Source organism: Melitaea cinxia, chromosome 3 (genome assembly GCF_905220565.1).
Source record: "Melitaea cinxia chromosome 3, ilMelCinx1.1, whole genome shotgun sequence".
In the NCBI taxonomy this organism is placed as follows: Eukaryota; Metazoa; Arthropoda; class Insecta; order Lepidoptera; family Nymphalidae; genus Melitaea; species Melitaea cinxia.
In genome coordinates, this window is record NC_059396.1 from 14,904,610 (window position 1) to 14,924,972 (window position 20,363).

The window sequence follows — 20,363 nt, forward strand, 5'->3', positions numbered from 1 at the left end:
AGTTGATTCTATTAGAAAGAAAATATGAAGTTTACTAATACTTATTGTGGTGAGCTAGGATCTTTACATGATGCTCCAGTTTTACGAAGATTACCTTTAAATGAAGAATGTTACAAAATATTTTTCAATTATTAAACATTACTAACAATCTGTACATATATCAATCTATGCAAAAACTTCGAGAAGGAGGCCGATAGGAGGATTCGGTTGGGCTGGGCGGCGTTTGGCAGGCTTCGTCGAGTCTTCACTTCGAAGATTCCGCAATGCTTGAAGACAATAGTCTGCGAGCAATGCGTCCTGCCTGTGTTAACATACGGAGCCGAGACGTGGACACTGACGAAGGGACTGGTCCACAAGCTTAAAGTCGCTCAAAGTGCATTGGAACGGGCTATGCTTGGGGTTTCTCTCAAAGATAGGATTAGAAATGAGACTATCCGTGAGAGAACGAAAGTAACTGACATAGCCCAGAGAATTAGCAAGTTGAAGTAGCAGTGGGCTGGTCATCTGTGTCCCAGGACCGATGGCCGTTGAAGCAGACAGGTCACGACAGCCACGTCTTGGAAAACGCAGTGTGGGACGTCGTCCGGCCCGTTGGACCGACGATCTACGTAAGATTCCGGTGATCTGGTCTGGTGGAGTGATCTGGTCTGGATCTGGTCCGGTGTTCGGTGGATGGTTAGATTGAGGAAAACCGAGATGTCTGGCGCGAACCTGGGGAAGCCTATGTCCAGCAGTGGATTGCAATAGGCTGAGCTGTAAAATCTATACATCTATACAGATAAACAAAATTGGAGTGTCTGTTTGTAATATTAAAATAAGCGCTTTGTACTAAATGCATATGCATACGGTACATATACCTTAATAACATTTTTGTCTGTCTGTTTGTCTATTTGTTCCAGCTAATCTTTCACTGGCAGATAGCTGATGTAGTAAGAAGTAACTTCTACTTTTTATTTTAGAAATTTATTTATTTTATAACTCTGCGAACTGAACAATACTTAACTACTTTTTTGTCAAATTCCACGCGGACGGTTAAATAAATAATTTCGATCAATGCCAACTTAAAGAAAAACACTTGTTAATTTTCTGCTACTGAGTTAGTATCGATTCTACCGTTGCACACATCATGTAAAAGCAGTACTTTTAAATGTGCACGATTGTGCGAAGCGTTACTATATTTGAAACATTCAACGTTGAGCATTATGACGTATAATGGTTTTTACTGCTGTAATTGCTAATTGGAAAACTAGGAAGTTGAATGTGCTCGATTGTGCGAAGCATTGCTGTAGTTGAAACATTCAACGCTGAGCATTGGCATAATGCTCAGCGTTGAATGTTTCAACTACATAATGTGCTTTAGTGCTTTAATTGGAAAACTAGGATCGTCACTAGGTTGGGACGTTCCACTAAGCGACCGCAACGATCGCAACGGCCTTTCTATCGTTCCACCTAAGGCCCGTGGTCGTTGCGAGCGATCGCTCGACTTCTTATGAAGTCACTGTTCATGACTAGATCGCGCCCACTTCGCCCACAAAATACAGTTGGGTCAGAGTTGTCATTCATCAAAACGTGGCGGGAATTTTAAAAAATAATTTCAATGTTAAATTAAAATTGTGCATATTATCTCTCATTCGATTCAGCAAAAAACGTAACGATAAATTCGCGGAAATCCATGTTGAATTAAGTTTTTTTCCAATCTTTGCGAAAGATTCACTCGCAACAATCACAGCTGCGTGTTTTCACCATGTCGTCATATTGCGAGCACTCAGTTGACACCTGATAGCGCCCAAATATGCGTTAACAACCACGGCGTTTTTGCGTTAGTAGCACGGCAATCAACGGTTGTGGTCGATGGCGTTGCGAGCCTTTAGTCGAATGCACTCATTATGGAGTGTAGAAGACAGGAGCACTATCTATATATATCAGACAGTGTACGTTCAAAGTCATGAAATAGGAGACGCCACTGCAGCAAGAGGGCAATTTTCAAATACTTTTTCAATTTTATCACAATTGTCACTTTATATTCACTTGCAAAAGCTCTTTATAATTCACAATAATTTGTTGACTTTCAAAGTTATCTTATAGTAACTGTTTAGGTTATATATACCAAATATTTTTCAAACTCGGCAGACTTAACGTTCTCTGTTGTTGCCCACTTCATATCATACTTTTTGTTTTTGCGATGTTAGCGCTATTTCGGTCGAATTATAAACTATAATTTAATGTTTGTTAGCGCTTTTTACTTTTTCAGCTGAATCCTTATATAAGATGGATGGCCCTTTCCTTCTACAATCTACTCCAACGACATTCTAAGCCGAGGTGCGATCTCGCTAGGAGACACTCTTAGGACGGGCGTTTCTGTTCAATTTGTTCATCTCCAATCTCGATATTGTAGTCTGTCACTGCCTCATCTCTTTCAAACACTATCACTTTCGTCTTCTTTACATTCATCTTCATTCCCACAAATTTTACTAATTTTTTCATCCTTACAAAAGCTCCACTCATAGCAGTTACCACCTCCTGTAACTCCTCGGCCAAAGACGCAAGTAATACTTGGTCATCAGCATAGAGAAAACATTTGACGAGTAACTCATTCATTCTCAACCCACTTTCATTCTCTTTTAAATCTGTCAAAGAATTGTCCATGAACAGATTAAACAGCCACAGTGTCGCTACACATCCATGTCTAACACCTTTTTCCATATTAAACCATTCAGTGTATGCCCCGTTTATCCTCACACAAGCACTAGAATCCCTATAAAGATATTGCAATGCTCGTATGAGGATACTGCTCACGCCATTTACGGACAATGCTGACCACAATTCATTCCTCAGCACTATAGAGTGGTGAGGAATGAATATTAGGCCTTTTCTAGATCCACGAATGCGCAATAGACTTTCTTGTTTTTAGCCAAAAACTTTTCAGCTATGCACCGCAAAGAAAAGACCTGATCCGTATATTCCATTCCCTTTCTAAATCCCATTTGTGCATCCCATACTTTTTCGTCTGTATCATTTACAACCCTTTCAATCAACACTTCTGCATACAATTTACCGACGACGCTGAGGAGGCTTACACCGCGGTAATTTTTGCAGTCCTGCGGTGACCCTTTTCCCTTATACAATGGGATTATTACGGCTTTGCACCAGTCTCTCGGTACTTACCCATTTCGCCAGCACATATTGAAAAGGCGGTACAGCTGGCTAGCCACTATGCCCTATCCAGCCTTCAGCATTTCGGCGTTAATCCTGTCAGCCCTGCAGCCTTACCTAATCTCATACTTTTCAACGCTTTCATTATTTCATCCATGCTTATCACACTTTCATCAACATTAAATTCACTTCCATGGAAGGTGCTGTATGTTGTACCTGCACTTCCTCTCTTTCAAACAAACTTTCAAATCACTCTTTCCATCTCTTTAACACACATTCTTCTTCTTTTATAATACTCCCATCTTAACTCCTGGTTGTACTTAGCTCCGAGGTAGAAGTTTTTCCTCTGGCTGTTTTGATGGATTTCTAGAAAAATATTTGACTGGAAATTTTCAGTGAGCCTTCTATCAAAATCATCCTTTCGTTCGTCTTTCTTTCTAGACACAACTTCTTTCGCTGCTAATTTCAATCTTTTATACTTCGTTCTTGCTTCCTTTATCTCGTTATCCGTTGCCTTTTGAACTTTTTGGTTAGCTTTTGTTACTAACCAATCCAACCACGCTTTCTTCTTTTCTTACACAACCTTTTGTACATCTTTATCCATTCACACATTATAGTTCTTTTTTCTTTTCCTTCTTTTAGCTACCCAGCATACCTCAATATGAACATTCACGATCCCTTCCTTAAATGTCTCCCACAAATCTTCAATCACGGTCGGGTCGGTGCATAGACCCCAAGGATAAACAAGCGAGTGAGTCCGACTTTTAACCTAATCCAGAGGAGTCTTGAGCTTACACATTCATGCTCCATCACACATTCAACTATTCGAGAGGAGAGAATCACATCAACTCCCTGGGAGCCTCGGCTGGTTTGGGGACTCTCGACCAGTATGCCGTGTAGGGACTATGAACCGTGGTGTCACATCCCTTCCTCTTGGTTTCGTTCACGCACAGAACAAAATAATATATTTTAAAAAATTTAATCCAATGCACTACATTACATAGTCAAATCGATCAAAGACTTATACAAACTTGAATCGATTTATTGTGAGTATCGAATACCGAGTCGTATTGTTACTTCGCTATTTACATCCCGGTGACAAATGTCAAAACGGGCCTATTATTTCATGATGACTATAGATATTAGAATGTTAGATAGTTATCAAGAACTATCTCAAATTTCTCAATTATTTCAAAATTCTCAAAACAATTATAGATTGTGTTTGAAATATATAGGACAAGATAAGTGATAACAATTCACGATTTATTATAAAAAACAAAATTTAGATATAACATACAATTGATTAATATTAAATGAGTACAGCTTCATTCACTTTTATAATACAACTGTGAATACAACAATGAAAGGGTGTCGTCAAGCGTTACTTTTATCATCATCTAACTGTCATGGATATTCATTTTTAGAATTTGCGAAACAAGAGATATCTTATTTTTTGAAAAAGTAAGTAGTTTTACTATTGTGCATATGTGGTAAATGTAAGAATTAATAAACTAGTTTTTTTATTTTTAGGAATGGGGTAAGCCAATTAATTTTTGTACCTTATGCCCAAAATGATTATGATGGTTACACAAAGTATGTTAGAGAAGTTATAGATACATGGGGATTCAAAGTAACTGGCCTCCATACTTACTCAGATCCTATGAATGCAATTAAAGCAGCTAAAGCTATTTTTGTTGGAGGAGGAAATACTTTCCTCTTATTGAAAAAACTCTATGAAAATAATTTAGTCAATCTTATAAGAGAAGAAGTCCTTACAGGAAATTTAGTTTATATTGGTAGCAGTGCAGGAACAAACGTTGCAACAAAGAGTATCCACACAACAAATGATATGCCCATTGTTTACCCACCGTCATTTGATGCTATTGGTATTGTGCCCTTCAATATTAACCCTCATTATATTGATCATTTAGAAATAGAAAATCACAAGGGTGAAACAAGAGACCAACGTATAAATGAATTTATTGAGATGCCGCATGCAAACCTAGTGCTTGGACTGAGGGAAGGTGGTATTTTACATGTTGATGGAGATTCTCTTGTACTCAAAGGTGTTGCTGGTGCAGTAGTCTTTAAAAAGTAAGCTTTTAATTATGTTAAATTTACTGACTATATGTTACAAATATTTATTAAATAATTGTAAACATTATTTTCAGGACAGAAAGCAAAACTGAATATCCAGTTGGAACAGATATATCATTTTTACTCAATAACTAAATCACATTACATGCTAACCACACATATTAATTTTGTAATTTTCCATCATAAACATATTTTACATAAAAATATATTATAATTGGCTTTAGCTATTCCTATTTGTTTTTAATGTTATATTTTGACCATTGCAGTTGCAGTTATACAGTTTTCGATTTCAACTGTGGGGAAAATGATTTTGCCCTCAGTTGTTTTATTTCTAGTTTTGACTGTCAAGAATTTTCTATTGTCTATATTTCATTGACCAAATAATAAGTTTTCATGGTTAATTACATTGATAAGTAATACAATGTAAGAGCCAAGTAAATACGCATTATCGGAATATAGCATAGCTCAAATAGTACTCGTTAGATCTCAATTACACATATCCATGCCATGTTTCGATTATAAAAAGTACATTGAAATTCGTACTATCCAGTTAAAAGTTCTGAGGCAACAAAAAAAAGTACAATGTCAATTCACATCCACCTCTGTTTTTGGAAGTCTGATAAAAACACACCTACATCACTTTATTCACACATTGTTTATATATAATGGTAAGTAATAGGTTAACACAATGTAGTACAAAAATTTTGGGCTTTAGTATATTTAAAAAATCCTTATGGCGTTTGATAAAAAAAAATTATAATTATCCATGGCATATTAATTATTTAATCTCATACTTTTCAACGCTTTCATTATTTCATCCATGCTTATCACACTTTCATCAACATTAAATTCACTTCCATGGAAGGTGCTGTATGTTGTACCTGCACTTCCTCTCTTTCAAACAAACTTTCAAATCACTCTTTCCATCTCTTTAACACACATTCTTCTTCTTTTATAATACTCCCATCTTAACTCCTGGTTGTACTTAGCTCCGAGGTAGAAGTTTTTCCTCTGGCTGTTTTGATGGATTTCTAGAAAAATATTTGACTGGAAATTTTCAGTGAGCCTTCTATCAAAATCATCCTTTCGTTCGTCTTTCTTTCTAGACACAACTTCTTTCGCTGCTAATTTCAATCTTTTATACTTCGTTCTTGCTTCCTTTATCTCGTTATCCGTTGCCTTTTGAACTTTTTGGTTAGCTTTTGTTACTAACCAATCCAACCACGCTTTCTTCTTTTCTTACACAACCTTTTGTACATCTTTATCCATTCACACATTATAGTTCTTTTTTCTTTTCCTTCTTTTAGCTACCCAGCATACCTCAATATGAACATTCACGATCCCTTCCTTAAATGTCTCCCACAAATCTTCAATCACGGTCGGGTCGGTGCATAGACCCCAAGGATAAACAAGCGAGTGAGTCCGACTTTTAACCTAATCCAGAGGAGTCTTGAGCTTACACATTCATGCTCCATCACACATTCAACTATTCGAGAGGAGAGAATCACATCAACTCCCTGGGAGCCTCGGCTGGTTTGGGGACTCTCGACCAGTATGCCGTGTAGGGACTATGAACCGTGGTGTCACATCCCTTCCTCTTGGTTTCGTTCACGCACAGAACAAAATAATATATTTTAAAAAATTTAATCCAATGCACTACATTACATAGTCAAATCGATCAAAGACTTATACAAACTTGAATCGATTTATTGTGAGTATCGAATACCGAGTCGTATTGTTACTTCGCTATTTACATCCCGGTGACAAATGTCAAAACGGGCCTATTATTTCATGATGACTATAGATATTAGAATGTTAGATAGTTATCAAGAACTATCTCAAATTTCTCAATTATTTCAAAATTCTCAAAACAATTATAGATTGTGTTTGAAATATATAGGACAAGATAAGTGATAACAATTCACGATTTATTATAAAAAACAAAATTTAGATATAACATACAACGTAGAATCGAACTATTAATTTTTGAAAAATAGAAATTACATTTATTATCATTACATAGTTTAAAACAGTCGCTCCCTGCTGTCTGTATGCTTAGATCTTTAAAGGGTAAAGCTTTAGATTAGGTAAAACCGAATTTCGGGACCATGGGGGGATGGGGGGGGGAGAGGGTGGGGAACGCTACCCCTGGTACCACTGTCACACCTCGGAACCCCATGGTTATGGAGATATCCATGGTTAAAGTTTTGAGGTTAGAAGGAGAATTTCGAAAGTTAGAGGAACGCTTGGCTACGGCGCTACGGGAAGTGCAGCCCTTGCGTGCGAAAGCACGCTCACTCATGCTCCGTTCCGCAGCGGAGGCTGGTCGCCTTCGGCGACCAGCCTCAGCCGCTCCTCTACGCATTCGTTCGCGCGCTTTCGCACGGCGGGCGAGGGCTGCCCTCCCTTCGCGCCTCCGCGGCACAAAAAAAACACTCTAGGGGTAGGACAAACCAAGACCACGTGGACAGTGGGGTGCTCCGATTCGGTTTTGGGTATTTTTCGAATTTCTAAACCTATATTCTAGCACGCAATGTTACTAATTTTATTAGAATATTATGTCTGACGCGTTATTTTGTTTAAAAGTGTCGATTTGTCACACAATGCAAACAGTACGAGCTCAAAGGTATTATAATAGCTTTAAATTCTTCTTCTAACCTCAAAACCTTAACCATGGATATCTCCATAACCATGGGGTTTTGAGGTATGACAGTGTTACCTTGTATAGATTCCCCTACACCCTCCACCCTCCACACCCAAAAACCCCATAATTCGGTTTTTTTTTGTACGGAGCATGAGTGAGCGTGCTTTCGCACGCAAGGGCTGCACTTCCCGTAGCGCCGGAGCCAAGCGTTCCTCTAACTTTCGAAATTCTTCTTCTAACCTCAAAACTTTAACCATGGATATCTCCATAACCATGGGGTTCCGAGGTGTGACAGTGGTACCAGGGGTAGCGTTTCCCCCCCCCCCCCCCCCCCCCCCCCCCCCATCCCCCCACGGTCCCGAAATTCGGTTTTACCTAATCTAGATCTTAGCCGAAGGGGTTTATATAATACATGAATAATATAGTAAAAGAACACATAGTTTTTGCAAACGTGCGAAGCCGGAGCGGGTCGCTAGTTACTTATAAAAAATCTCAACTGTTTACCTTGTTTTGTAGTGTTGTTATTGATTAAATGCTTTTTAAATCTTATATATTTTATAATTAAATCGCGTTGAATCGTTTTGAGTGATAGATAACTAACTATATTTACATTTAGAAGTGATAACACGACAGTAAAAGTGTTTGATTAATATTAAATGAGTACAGCTTCATTCACTTTTATAATACAACTGTGAATACAACAATGAAAGGGTGTCGTCAAGCGTTACTTTTATCATCATCTAACTGTCATGGATATTCATTTTTAGAATTTGCGAAACAAGAGATATCTTATTTTTTGAAAAAGTAAGTAGTTTTACTATTGTGCATATGTGGTAAATGTAAGAATTAATAAACTAGTTTTTTTATTTTTAGGAATGGGGTAAGCCAATTAATTTTTGTACCTTATGCCCAAAATGATTATGATGGTTACACAAAGTATGTTAGAGAAGTTATAGATACATGGGGATTCAAAGTAACTGGCCTCCATACTTACTCAGATCCTATGAATGCAATTAAAGCAGCTAAAGCTATTTTTGTTGGAGGAGGAAATACTTTCCTCTTATTGAAAAAACTCTATGAAAATAATTTAGTCAATCTTATAAGAGAAGAAGTCCTTACAGGAAATTTAGTTTATATTGGTAGCAGTGCAGGAACAAACGTTGCAACAAAGAGTATCCACACAACAAATGATATGCCCATTGTTTACCCACCGTCATTTGATGCTATTGGTATTGTGCCCTTCAATATTAACCCTCATTATATTGATCATTTAGAAATAGAAAATCACAAGGGTGAAACAAGAGACCAACGTATAAATGAATTTATTGAGATGCCGCATGCAAACCTAGTGCTTGGACTGAGGGAAGGTGGTATTTTACATGTTGATGGAGATTCTCTTGTACTCAAAGGTGTTGCTGGTGCAGTAGTCTTTAAAAAGTAAGCTTTTAATTATGTTAAATTTACTGACTATATGTTACAAATATTTATTAAATAATTGTAAACATTATTTTCAGGACAGAAAGCAAAATTGAATATCCAGTTGGAACAGATATATCATTTTTACTCAATAACTAAATCACATTACATGCTAACCACACATATTAATTTTGTAATTTTCCATCATAAACATATTTTACATAAAAATATATTATAATTGGCTTTAGCTATTCCTATTTGTTTTTAATGTTATATTTTGACCATTGCAGTTGCAGTTATACAGTTTTCGATTTCAACTGTGGGGAAAATGATTTTGCCCTCAGTTGTTTTATTTCTAGTTTTGACTGTCAAGAATTTTCTATTGTCTATATTTCATTGACCAAATAATAAGTTTTCATGGTTAATTACATTGATAAGTAATACAATGTAAGAGCCAAGTAAATACGCATTATCGGAATATAGCATAGCTCAAATAGTACTCGTTAGATCTCAATTACACATATCCATGCCATGTTTCGATTATAAAAAGTACATTGAAATTCGTACTATCCAGTTAAAAGTTCTGAGGCAACAAAAAAAAGTACAATGTCAATTCACATCCACCTCTGTTTTTGGAAGTCTGATAAAAACACACCTACATCACTTTATTCACACATTGTTTATATATAATGGTAAGTAATAGGTTAACACAATGTAGTACAAAAATTTTGGGCTTTAGTATATTTAAAAAATCCTTATGGCGTTTGATAAAAAAAAATTATAATTATCCATGGCATATTAATTATTTTTTAATTATTCATTAAATTAAGAAGAATGTGTGTAAAAATCATGTGTGTATTTGGCTTATGCTTGAAATCATTTTTGTGCATTAGCGCAACGGTCACGGCCATGGATTGTACCTGTTGCGCTGGTGGTTGCGGGTTTAGTCTCCACTCATGACAAACACTTGTATTGGCCATACAGGTGTTTGCCGTGGTCTGCGTGTTTGTGCAGTCCTTGTGGGTCTCCCCACCATGCCTTGGAGAGCTAGTTAAGCCGTCGGCCCAGGTTGTTATCATATACACCTGATAGCGATCGTTACTCATAGTAGGAAATATATCCGCCAACCCGCATTGGAGCAGCGTGGTGGATTAAGCTCTGATCCTTCTCCTACATGGGGAAAGAGGCCTATGCCCAGTAGTGGGATATTACAGGCTGAAGCGTATTGAAACCAATTTGACAGACGGCAAAGCCTGCAAAGAGTAAATTAATGAATAAAATTTATATATATTAAGAAAATATCCTTCAACATTCACACACAGTCATCTTTTCCTAAGGTAAGCAACTTCATACTTGTGTAATAGGTAACAGTTGGCTGATATAGCAAAAATTTTTTTATAAATATAAATGGAAATAATATATATATAAACATATAAATACAAAAATTACACCCAGACTCAGGCGAGAATCGAACCCACAACTCGTGGAGCAGAAAGCAGGACAAAATTAAATTAAAGCAACGAATATTCTCTGAGTAACTTTATTTTAACTTACATAAAAATGTTTATTATAAACTAAGAAACTAAAATAAAAATCCTTATATTTCATAGATGCTATTTTCTTACAATTAAAATATTCAATATAGTGAAACTTATAGTTAACTCAATTGAATTATAAAATGAGAAGAAAATGTCCATTTTTTTCATTTCAAAACACATTTTGCTTTGCAAGTCCACGAGATTCACTTATGGATATAATGTTTGTGACCAAGTCTTTGTCAGCCTGTTACAGGAGCTTGTATGAATATAGCACGGGCTGCATGGAATAGGGAAGGCTGTGGAGCTACACGTGACTGGCCAGTTCGCTCTGCAACTGGCAAATGACAAAGATACCGACGTAGTGCTAAATCACGTCTTGCACTTAAACCTCGCGTTATTTCACACCCTGAGCCAAATAAAACAGCTCGTTGACGTTTCCTTTTTTCTACAGCTACCTATAATAGAAAACGTTTTTTTTTTTTTTTATATTAAATCTTTCAAATTAATTATTATGAATTCAGTATGCTATAAAAAACCTACATACCTGAATAGCAGCGACTGGATGCAATTTGTCAACATCTATACAAGAAATATCAGGTTTTTCTAATTCTTTCTCTTCATGTTGTCCATTTATTAAATTAGACTTATCATCATTATCTGATGTCTTTTTATCTGATTGAATAGATTTTGCATTTTGCTTTATTATATTTTGTACTGTGTCTTTGCCAGCCATGTCAATAGAGAGACCAAGTCTTGACAATACACATTCTGGCTTCCACCTGTCTCTCACACCTCCAACAGGAGCGGTTTGTTCACGTCGATGAACGTCGGCCACGAGACTCGCCCAATCTACTCCAAGAGCGTCGCCTAAACCAGCTGAAATTATGTTTAAATACTCATTTCAAAACCTTTTAACTTAAAAATGATACAAATTAATGGTTATACTAAAATATGCATTATTACCTCGTGTTCGTTCTTCTTCTAATTCACCATCAGATATTTCTTCAAAATCTAAATTAGTAACATCCTCTTCATCTTTGCTTTCTTGTGATTCTTTTTCTTCACCCGCACCACTGGTGTCCTTAACATATCGCAAAAATTAAATACTATATTCTAACTAGAATTACAGATATTTTATATTTACTAAATAATATACAATATTTAAAACATAAACGTGAAGTTAGTTATAAATCCTACTATTCTCACATTTATTACCTTTTTTTATGAAATACACAGTAAAACTTGTTATAAATATTTATACATGTAACTCATACCTGAGTTGATTCTTTTTCTGAACATTCTGGTTTCGAAATGGCTTCTTCAAGAGGCTGTTCAGTTTGACTACTTTCATCCATATTTTGGTCTGCCATCTAAAAGACAGTATATTTATAAAAAACTATGGAAAAATGCTAAATTTAAAAATTATGGGAAACTGCTAAATTTAAAAATGATGAGCAAATAAATATATATGAATAATTCTTACGTCTTCTCTTTCGAGTATGTCATCTGGATCATCACTTATCTCACTAAGATCATCAGGGATAGGTTTATCATCGGCTTCCTGTTCCTCTGGTGGAGCAGTAGCAGTTGTTTGTGTAGAAGGCGCGACTAATTCTTTTGTAGTTTCTGTTTCATTTCTTGGTGCGCGTCTTTTAATACCTTCATTTCTTCCGTGATCCATTCTCCCTCCTCGATTATAATCGTCTTTAAAAAATTATTAAATATATTATAATATTTATCTTAAGCATATATTAAATTTAAATTATTGAATTAATTTATTTAGTAGAATACCATGCATTCGACCGCGGTGAGGCCCAGATGGATGACCGCGGTGATGCCAGCCTTCGACCTCTTGTTCTTTGTCACCCCATTCATTCATCTAAAATATAATATATAATTTTATTAAAAATTATCAAATAACTATTATAAAACAAAAAGAACAATAAATCATACCAAAATGGGGATATGGACATCCAAGGAATATGTGGGAAAGGATAGAACAGGGTTTCAAAACTCTTTTGCGATAATCAATTGGTTCATTCCAGTAAAGATATTGCAGAAACATACTCACCTAAATAAAATAAATTGCATTATATAATTATTGTATATATATATATATATATTTTTTTTTAATAAAATTAAGCCCTTTTTTTAATTTTTTTATAAAAAAAATTGGAAGCTTTTCATACAATTTATTTTTATTTTAAATCTGTCCTCGTCATCGTGATTTTTCAAGAAAACAAATGCAAATTATACTTGAATATGAAAAAGTATCCTAAATTTCTCAACTTTCTATTTCATCATATTATCACAGTTAAAAAATTTAAAAGGAATAGATTTTCTAATATTTATGTGTGTAAAACTGGCACGTACAAAGAAAAAGCGATGAAAATATTTTAAAGAATTTAGTGACCGGTCTGTTATGTATTTTAATTTAAAAGTTTGTAGTACCTGTGGCTCATGTAAAGGCCAGTGACGTTCACGACCCCAATCTCCAGGAGCTCTGTAATCATCATTGTCCCAATCTTTATGAGAATGCATATAGTTACGTTCACGCTCCATCGACCCTGATCGTCCTTCCCAGGAATGGTCACGGTGGGGGCGACGGTCATCATAACCTGTTATATGTTAATCATTATAAATTACTATAGTTAGCTAAAATAAATACATAAATAAATACTAATTTTGAATAACTACCTAATTCAACACCTCGAGGATCACCCATTGATTCTCCAAACATCCTATCGTCATCTTCTGGGTATCCTCTTGGTGGACCAGGCATATCATATCCTGTATCATAATGTCTATCTCTACCTTGCATATTATAACCAGGCGACCTGTCACCCTCTCTGGCAACACCTTCATAACGATCATCTAATCTATCATAATGTTCAATATTATGACCATGATCATATTGATCCATACCAATTTCATAATCTCCCTGCTCCCTATCTATACTATCCATCCTTTCTCGCTTATTAGATCGATCGCGTTCAAGTCTATCCTGTTTGCGACCGACCCTTTCAGAATGTGAATCTTGACGATCCTTTGAATTACTTGAGTTTTTATCTGGTTCCAAAGCTCTATTTGAAATCGCTGCTAGTGCAGCTAAGCGTTCTTCTGGTCGCGGAAGCAATCTTTGCATAGGTTTGTTTGGTTTTTCTAACCCTTTGTCACCTCTGCCACCACCTAGGCCGCGCTCACGGCCTCTTCTTTTTGAATCATCTCTTTTATTATCTTTGTTTCTGTCACGTCCCCTATCTTTCCTATCATGCCTATCTTTTTCATCATGTTTATCTTTCTTTCTTTCTAAAGATCTATCTTTATGATCGCGACCCCTATCTCTATCTCTGCTTAATGATCGTTTTCTATGTCTTTCAGGACTACCATCTCTTCTTATTTGTTTTTTGGGTGACACAGGTCTACTTCTTTCAGAACTTTCTTTCCTTCTTGGATCTTTCGGATTAGAACCATGTCTACGGGGGGACCTGGATCGTCCCTTTTTAGGTGATCGACTACGTACTCTCACTCGGTCTCTATCTTTATCTCGATCTTTCTCCTTGTCTTTGTCTCTTTCCTTATCTTTTGAGCGGTCCTTTTCCTTGTCCCTTTCTCTAACAGAATGAAGTGAAGCACTTCTATTTCTGTCTTTCCTTTGTGGAGATTTAACATGTTTAGAAGTATTCTTTGTAGTCACACTTTTTAAAGTTATTGGAGGTGTCCCTCCAGATTTTTTACCCGGAGATAAAGACTTCTTACCAATAGCCTTAGAAAGATTTTTCTTTTTATTAGCTTCATGTTTTTTTAATAATCTGTCATCTTTCTTTACATTTACTTTTTTAGATTCACTTTTATCCCTTTTGAGATTATCATTTTTAAGTAGCTTCTTTTTAGTAGGAATATCACACTCGGAAGATGAACTTGAGTTTCTTTTTAACTTACCTTTTTTAAATCTTCGTTTAGCATCTCTAAAATTAATGTAAGAAATAAAATTATTAATTATTCCACTTCTGTAGATAAATATACAAGTAGCTTTTTTACAACTAATTTACACAATAAAATACTTAGGCTGTGACATCTCATGGCTGGACGTATACTTCTTTCTCCATGTAGAAGAAGGATCGGAGCTTAATCCACCAAGCTCAATGACTCAGGTCGATATGATAACAACCGGGACAGACAGCTTAATGTCCTCTCTGATATACGATGTAGAGACTCGAAAGGACAAACAACCAGACCGGAAATTTTATTTATTTTATTTTATTTAATGGTTTACCAACAGATATACATCAAATATAGTATTAAGAGTACAGTATATAAAAATCGTCATGTTAGGATGTAGATCCAATTACAGGCAAACACAGCTTCCTCATTTAGTCATTAAGTCAAAATAATGAAAGCGAGAGAATAATAATTATAGGATAAGTTTAGAGAATAATTTTTTAGGTTAAGTTACGAGCTTTAAAATGTTTGACTAAATTTTCTATATGCGCCAAAACTACTGTGAAATATGTCTATCTTTGTTTTTTGATAAAAAAAAATTATAAATAAATATTTGTATAAACACAAATATCCTCTCCAAGTACGAAACGAACCCGCGACCTTCAGTGTTTAGGCGCCAGCAACATGGCACACGCACCATTACACTGGAGCGGTTGTCAGTACTTAAGGCTTAGAGAATGTCAAGTGTGTGTTATTTTTGATATATACACCTACAGACTTTTTTACTTACAATGTGCAATAGGCTTCGGCTAAGCTTTAGATTAAGAACCGTCATTTTGAAGCTAGATAGGTTAGGGTTATTTTTTTTTTGTAACGAAATTATGTCGATAAACGATCTAATATGGAAGTTAGATAGGTTACTTTTTTTTTTGTAACGAAATTATGCCGAAAATGGTCAAATTTTGAGATTTGATAATTCGACGTTTCTTAATCGAAAGCCTTACCTAAGGTTCAATTATATCAATCAAAAATTATTATGAATATTTGTTAATTAACTACACAGTAATCTTGTATGTACTATACTTATTAAGAATGTGCTTTTAAAAAAAATATAAATTTTATTTAATTTTTTTAAATCTACAACATACACAGTAGGTCATCTATTCTATGGTAAGCAACTTAATGCTTGTGCTATAAGGTAGCAGCTGACTGTTATAACTAAATTTTCTTTTTTGATACACATAAATATAAATAATGCAAATATAAATAAATATATATATTACACCCAGACTCGGGGTGGGAATCGAACCCAGAACCCCCAGAGCAGAAAGCAGGGTCACTACAAACTGCGCCAATTCGCTAGTCAATATTCGTTTTATTTTATTTCTGCTATAGTCTTTAAAACATTAATAGCACTAAGAGTAGTTTTTTGTAAAATATATATATATATACACTACCGTCCAAAAGTTTGGAAGCAACAAGATAAAATCAAATAAAATAAAAGTAAGCCATCTTAAATTTTTTTTATTGATACAGAATTAAAAAAATAGACAAAACACACTTCTACAACAATGAAATTAAATAAGTAATATAAAAATTAAATTAAATTTTAGCTTCATCGAAGTGTCCACCCCTCTCTTTAATTACCTTCTCGCATATTCTAGGCATCCTACTAATTAATTTCATAAAATACTGTTCATCTAACTTCTTCCATTCGCTCTGTAATAGTTGCCACAAATGTTCTGAGCTCGTAGGAGATTGATTTTTCACCCTTCTATCTAGTTCATCCCAAACAAGTTCAATGGGAGAAAGGTCAGGTGATTGAGACGGCCACTGCATGATTTTCACATCTTTTTTCTTCCTTAAAAAGTTCTGGCACAGTTTGGACGAATGTTTCGGGTCGTTATCTTGCTGAAAAACGAACCCAGGACCAATAAGATTCAGTCCACCGGGTATGGCGAAATCCTTAAGAATTTTCAAATAGCGTTCCTTGTTTAGTTTTTCGGTTATCCTCACAAGACTTCCGGGTTTATTGTTGCCGAAACACCCCCAAACCATGACATTACCACCACCATGTTTGATAGTAGGCACTGTACAAGCTTCTGAAGCTCTCTCTCCTTTAGATCGGCGCACAAAAACACGTCTATTGGACCCGAAAATCTGAAACTTCGATTCGTCACTCCAAAGAACTTTTTTCCATTGGTTTATTGTCCAGTTTTTATGTTCCTTTGCCCATTCTAGTCTGTTTTTCTTATGCCGAATTGTTAGTTTTGGTTTTTTAACTGCAACACAACCTCTTAGCCCCGCAGACAGTAGTCGTCTTTTAACTGTTGTTATTGACACGGGTGTTCCTCGCGTTTCATTCAGAGATGCGGTAATTTGTGGTGCAGTTAAGCGACGATTCCGTTTAGAAAGAACTCTGATGAAGTTATCCTCTTGACTTGTAGTGGATTTGGGCCTACCAGACCTTTTTCTATCTTCATTTTTGCCAGTTTCTTTTTTTCTAGCGAGGGTGTAGTGGACACCTTTACAAGAAATTCCGAGTTTTTTTGCGATTTGGCGTTCACTGTAGCCTTCCTCACGCAGAGTACAAATAGCGCTTCGCTGTTCAAGTGTGATTTGCTTGCGTTTTGCCATTTTCAATAAAAAAAAAAGACGGTCAAGGAAGTAGTCGAAATCTTTTGAATACAGACGATGTTAATATCACAACCTTCGCGTTCTAATGCTCAAGTGTGACTAAATAAGGTCCAAAAAAGATATAAACTACAAAATATTTTCAATAAAACCGCATCAATGCATGAAAGAAAGTCCCCGGCGGATGAAGTAATAAAACACGTGTTTCGTCAAAATCCAGGAATTTGTTAAAACTCAAGGAATATGCACTAGTAGTCCTTTTGTTTTGTGTTAAAAAATCACAAAAGGTCATAAAACTTTATTTTATTGCTATTATTTACCGCAGGGAGTCGGCAATCTTTTGTTTTGTTTGAAATCAGGTGTGCTTCCAAACTTTTGGACGGTAGTGTATATACATACATATTAATATGCTAAATTTAAGATATTTTTGCCTTACTTCTTAGAGAAAACCTCAAAATTACTCCACACAAATTATATATCATTTTATAGATAATTGTTTGCTCTACTGGCATTCACGATAAAGAATTTAAACTATTTAAAAAGGAAGGTTAGGTTTGCTTTAAGAAGGAAGGCATTTTCCTCAAATCTATGTGGTTGAAACTAAGGGGCCCAACTTGTTAAATATAAAGTATAAAAGACTAAACCCAACTGTAAGTCAACAATATTCATAGTTTCAATATTCTTACGATGCATTAGCACGTCACGGCACTGGTTTGTGGCTATTGCAAGTTCAATCACTATACAAGGCAAAAGTTTGTATTGGCCATACAGATGTTTACCATAGTCAGGGTGTTTGTGCTTGAGTATTATGTGTGTAAACCCCTGACAAAGGAATTGATCCTAATGGAGTCCGTAGAGTGTGAGAAGTTTAATACTTTATTTCTTTATTATACCTTCCAGATGAAGAGGACGAAGTACTGCCATCTGACGAGGATGATGAGACACTGGATGAGCTAGAGCTCCTAGATGAAGATGAACTTGATACTGCTTTCTTTTTGTCTTTACGCATATCCTTTGTCGAGTCCATTTTCAATTGTAATTCTAATTCACGTTGTAGCTGTTGTCTTCTCTTTTCAAGAACATCTGTATCCGCATATTCTAGGTCATTTTGATCCCAGTTGTCAATTTCGCCATCAGGACTACGGCCAGATCTAACAACTACAGTAGAGTGAAGGCGGTTTTTACCATCATCTTTTGCTAACCGTTTTTGCTCACTATCTTTGTTTGCCGCACGTTGTTTTGAAGGACTTATTAAAGTGTGCGTGGTTGCGAACTTGCAATTTTTTCCGTACGCACAACTGCCGTGTTGAGCCCACTGCCTACAATATTCCGTTGCTTTCTTGGCACTAGATTTTTTTGTACCGAGACGTTCAAACACACTAGGTCTGTTAGATAAGTCTTTCGTTTTCGGTAACTCCACAGTAATTTTTCTTTTTCCTTGTTTTGACATTATAATGAAAATACATTGGTCTCACCGAAAACGTTTATTAAAATAAAACATTTCCTTTCACAGAGAATATCATTTAAGATAACTATTTTGTTACTAATTAATAAAACAGTAAAAATAGTTTGATAAACGACGTATTTTAAGTCTTTTACATAAATTAATAACAATCGAAATTAATAATTACTAGATGGTTAAAGGGAAGTATTATCTATACCGTACATTGTTTCTAAGTTGTCAAATACAGATTTTTAAATACAGAATAAAAATTAGATAAAAAAAAAAATTTAAAATATCTGACCGTAAAAAACAAACAACTGCTAATGCCAAATGCCTATACTATATAGCAATACCACTTAAGTCAAAATTATTTTTTATGTAACTTTCATCTTAAATTATATACAGTTGAACTTGTACAATTAATCAAGTGAAACTTCTTTAGGCGCATGAGGGTACAATTTTTAAGGATGTAACGGCAATGTTTTGATGAGACGGCAACGTTTTTGTCGATGGCGCTGGAACGGAAATCTAAAGCTTTAGATTTGTATAAGTATAAACGAGACTTAAAAATTAGTTTGTCAAAGAAGTTCCACTTCTGACATGTATACCTTCTACGCACGCACTTTTTGTTTTGTATCATTAATGTAGTGGAAAAAAATCTTACAGTGGAAACTAAAGTAAAACTTTTTTAGCTCCTACAGTAATATACGAAACGTAATTCTCTCTCTTTTTATTTTCACTAAATTATATCTCCCTTTCAAATTCCGTTTGCACTTCACATCACACTTTTCGTAACGATCTCGTCACGCATTCACCAATTTACTCCCCAAATCTAGCGTTAGTAAAGAAGTTTTACTTTAAAAAAAAATTTTAATTTTTACAGCGCATACATGTAACATACGCGCGTATACAGCACAAACATGACAACACGTTGGAGCAACAGTCACAGCATTGATTTGTGGCTGCTGTACTGGCGGTTACGGGTTCGATCCCCGCACATGACAAGCATTTGTATTAGCCATACAGATGTTTGCCATGGTCTGGGTGTTTGTGCTGTCCTTGTGGGTGTCTCTACCGTGCCTCGGAGAGCACATTAAGCCGTCGGTCTCGCTTGTATTCATGTACTCCTGATAGCGATCGTTACTTATTATAGGGAATATATCCACCAACCGCATTTAAGCAGCTCTGATCCTTCTCCTACGTGGGGAAAGAGGCCTATGCCCAGCTGTGGGATATTACAGGTTGAAGCGATGTGTAACATCCTCTACACAGTAATCCTAAGTGTTTAAGTGTATGTTTATATGTTGCTTTATTTCAGTAAGTAAGAACGTTAACTAGCAAATATTATATTTACAAGCTATAACGATTAACCAAGTATAAAATATTTATATGTATGCATAAATTAGGCTATATGAATGTGTAAATATGCTTTTGAAGTGAAGCTTGTTTAGAATCGCTGTGAACTGAAACTCGATGAAACGAAAATTCGTCACAA

General features: G+C 35.6%; 3 protein-coding genes and 1 long non-coding RNA gene across 4 annotated transcripts in view; 2 read left to right on the top strand and 2 right to left on the bottom strand.

The window, feature by feature from the left end:
• LOC123669568 (probable alpha-aspartyl dipeptidase) overlaps positions 1-5,477 on the top strand; it is a 31,387-nt gene extending 25,910 nt beyond the window's left edge. The window contains exons 3-5 of the mRNA XM_045603169.1: positions 4,472-4,614; positions 4,684-5,247; positions 5,325-5,477. Of these exons, the coding sequence (XP_045459125.1) occupies positions 4,514-4,614; positions 4,684-5,247; positions 5,325-5,385 (726 nt within the window). The 5' untranslated portion in view covers positions 4,472-4,513 and the 3' untranslated portion in view covers positions 5,386-5,477. The remainder of the gene's footprint in view (positions 1-4,471; positions 4,615-4,683; positions 5,248-5,324) is intronic.
• A 1,680-nt stretch (positions 5,478-7,157) lies between these two features.
• Positions 7,158-8,568, bottom strand: LOC123669216. The gene is made up of 2 exons (XR_006745710.1): positions 8,492-8,568; positions 7,158-7,297 (listed from the first exon to the last, which is right to left on the bottom strand). It is a non-coding gene; the product is annotated as an uncharacterized LOC123669216 (long non-coding RNA).
• On the top strand, positions 8,431-9,561 carry LOC123669215 (probable alpha-aspartyl dipeptidase). Its single transcript, XM_045602842.1, has 3 exons — positions 8,431-8,698; positions 8,768-9,331; positions 9,409-9,561. Exons 1-3 carry the CDS (start codon positions 8,598-8,600, stop codon positions 9,467-9,469), a joined length of 726 nt encoding a protein of 241 aa, XP_045458798.1. The 5' UTR covers positions 8,431-8,597; the 3' UTR covers positions 9,470-9,561.
• A 1,273-nt stretch (positions 9,562-10,834) lies between these two features.
• LOC123669569 (zinc finger CCCH domain-containing protein 13-like) lies at positions 10,835-19,229 on the bottom strand. Its single transcript, XM_045603170.1, has 9 exons — positions 18,318-19,229; positions 13,546-14,816; positions 13,300-13,466; positions 12,640-12,727; positions 12,332-12,552; positions 12,123-12,218; positions 11,812-11,929; positions 11,393-11,724; positions 10,835-11,303 (listed from the first exon to the last, which is right to left on the bottom strand). The coding sequence occupies exons 1-9, from the start codon at positions 18,872-18,874 to the stop codon at positions 11,088-11,090; spliced, it is 3,066 nt and encodes a 1,021-aa protein (XP_045459126.1). The 5' UTR covers positions 18,875-19,229; the 3' UTR covers positions 10,835-11,087.
• Between the last annotated feature and the right edge of the window lie 1,134 nt (positions 19,230-20,363).

Excerpts from the sequence above, each read along its gene's own strand:
- LOC123669215 (XM_045602842.1), top strand. The coding sequence starts at position 8,598 with ATGAAAGGGTGTCGTCAAGCGTTACTTTTATCATCATCTAACTGTCAT. Across the intron at positions 8,699-8,767 it reads ATATCTTATTTTTTGAAAAA|GAATGGGGTAAGCCAATTAA; the intron begins GTAAGTAGTTTT and ends TTTTATTTTTAG. Across the intron at positions 9,332-9,408 it reads GGTGCAGTAGTCTTTAAAAA|GACAGAAAGCAAAATTGAAT; the intron begins GTAAGCTTTTAA and ends CATTATTTTCAG.
- LOC123669569 (XM_045603170.1), bottom strand. The coding sequence starts at position 18,874 with ATGTCAAAACAAGGAAAAAGAAAAATTACTGTGGAGTTACCGAAAACG. Across the intron at positions 12,553-12,639 it reads TCACCGCGGTCGAATGCATG|ACGATTATAATCGAGGAGGG; the intron begins GTATTCTACTAA and ends AATTTTTTAAAG. Across the intron at positions 11,930-12,122 it reads CAGAAAAAGAATCAACTCAG|GACACCAGTGGTGCGGGTGA; the intron begins GTATGAGTTACA and ends CGATATGTTAAG.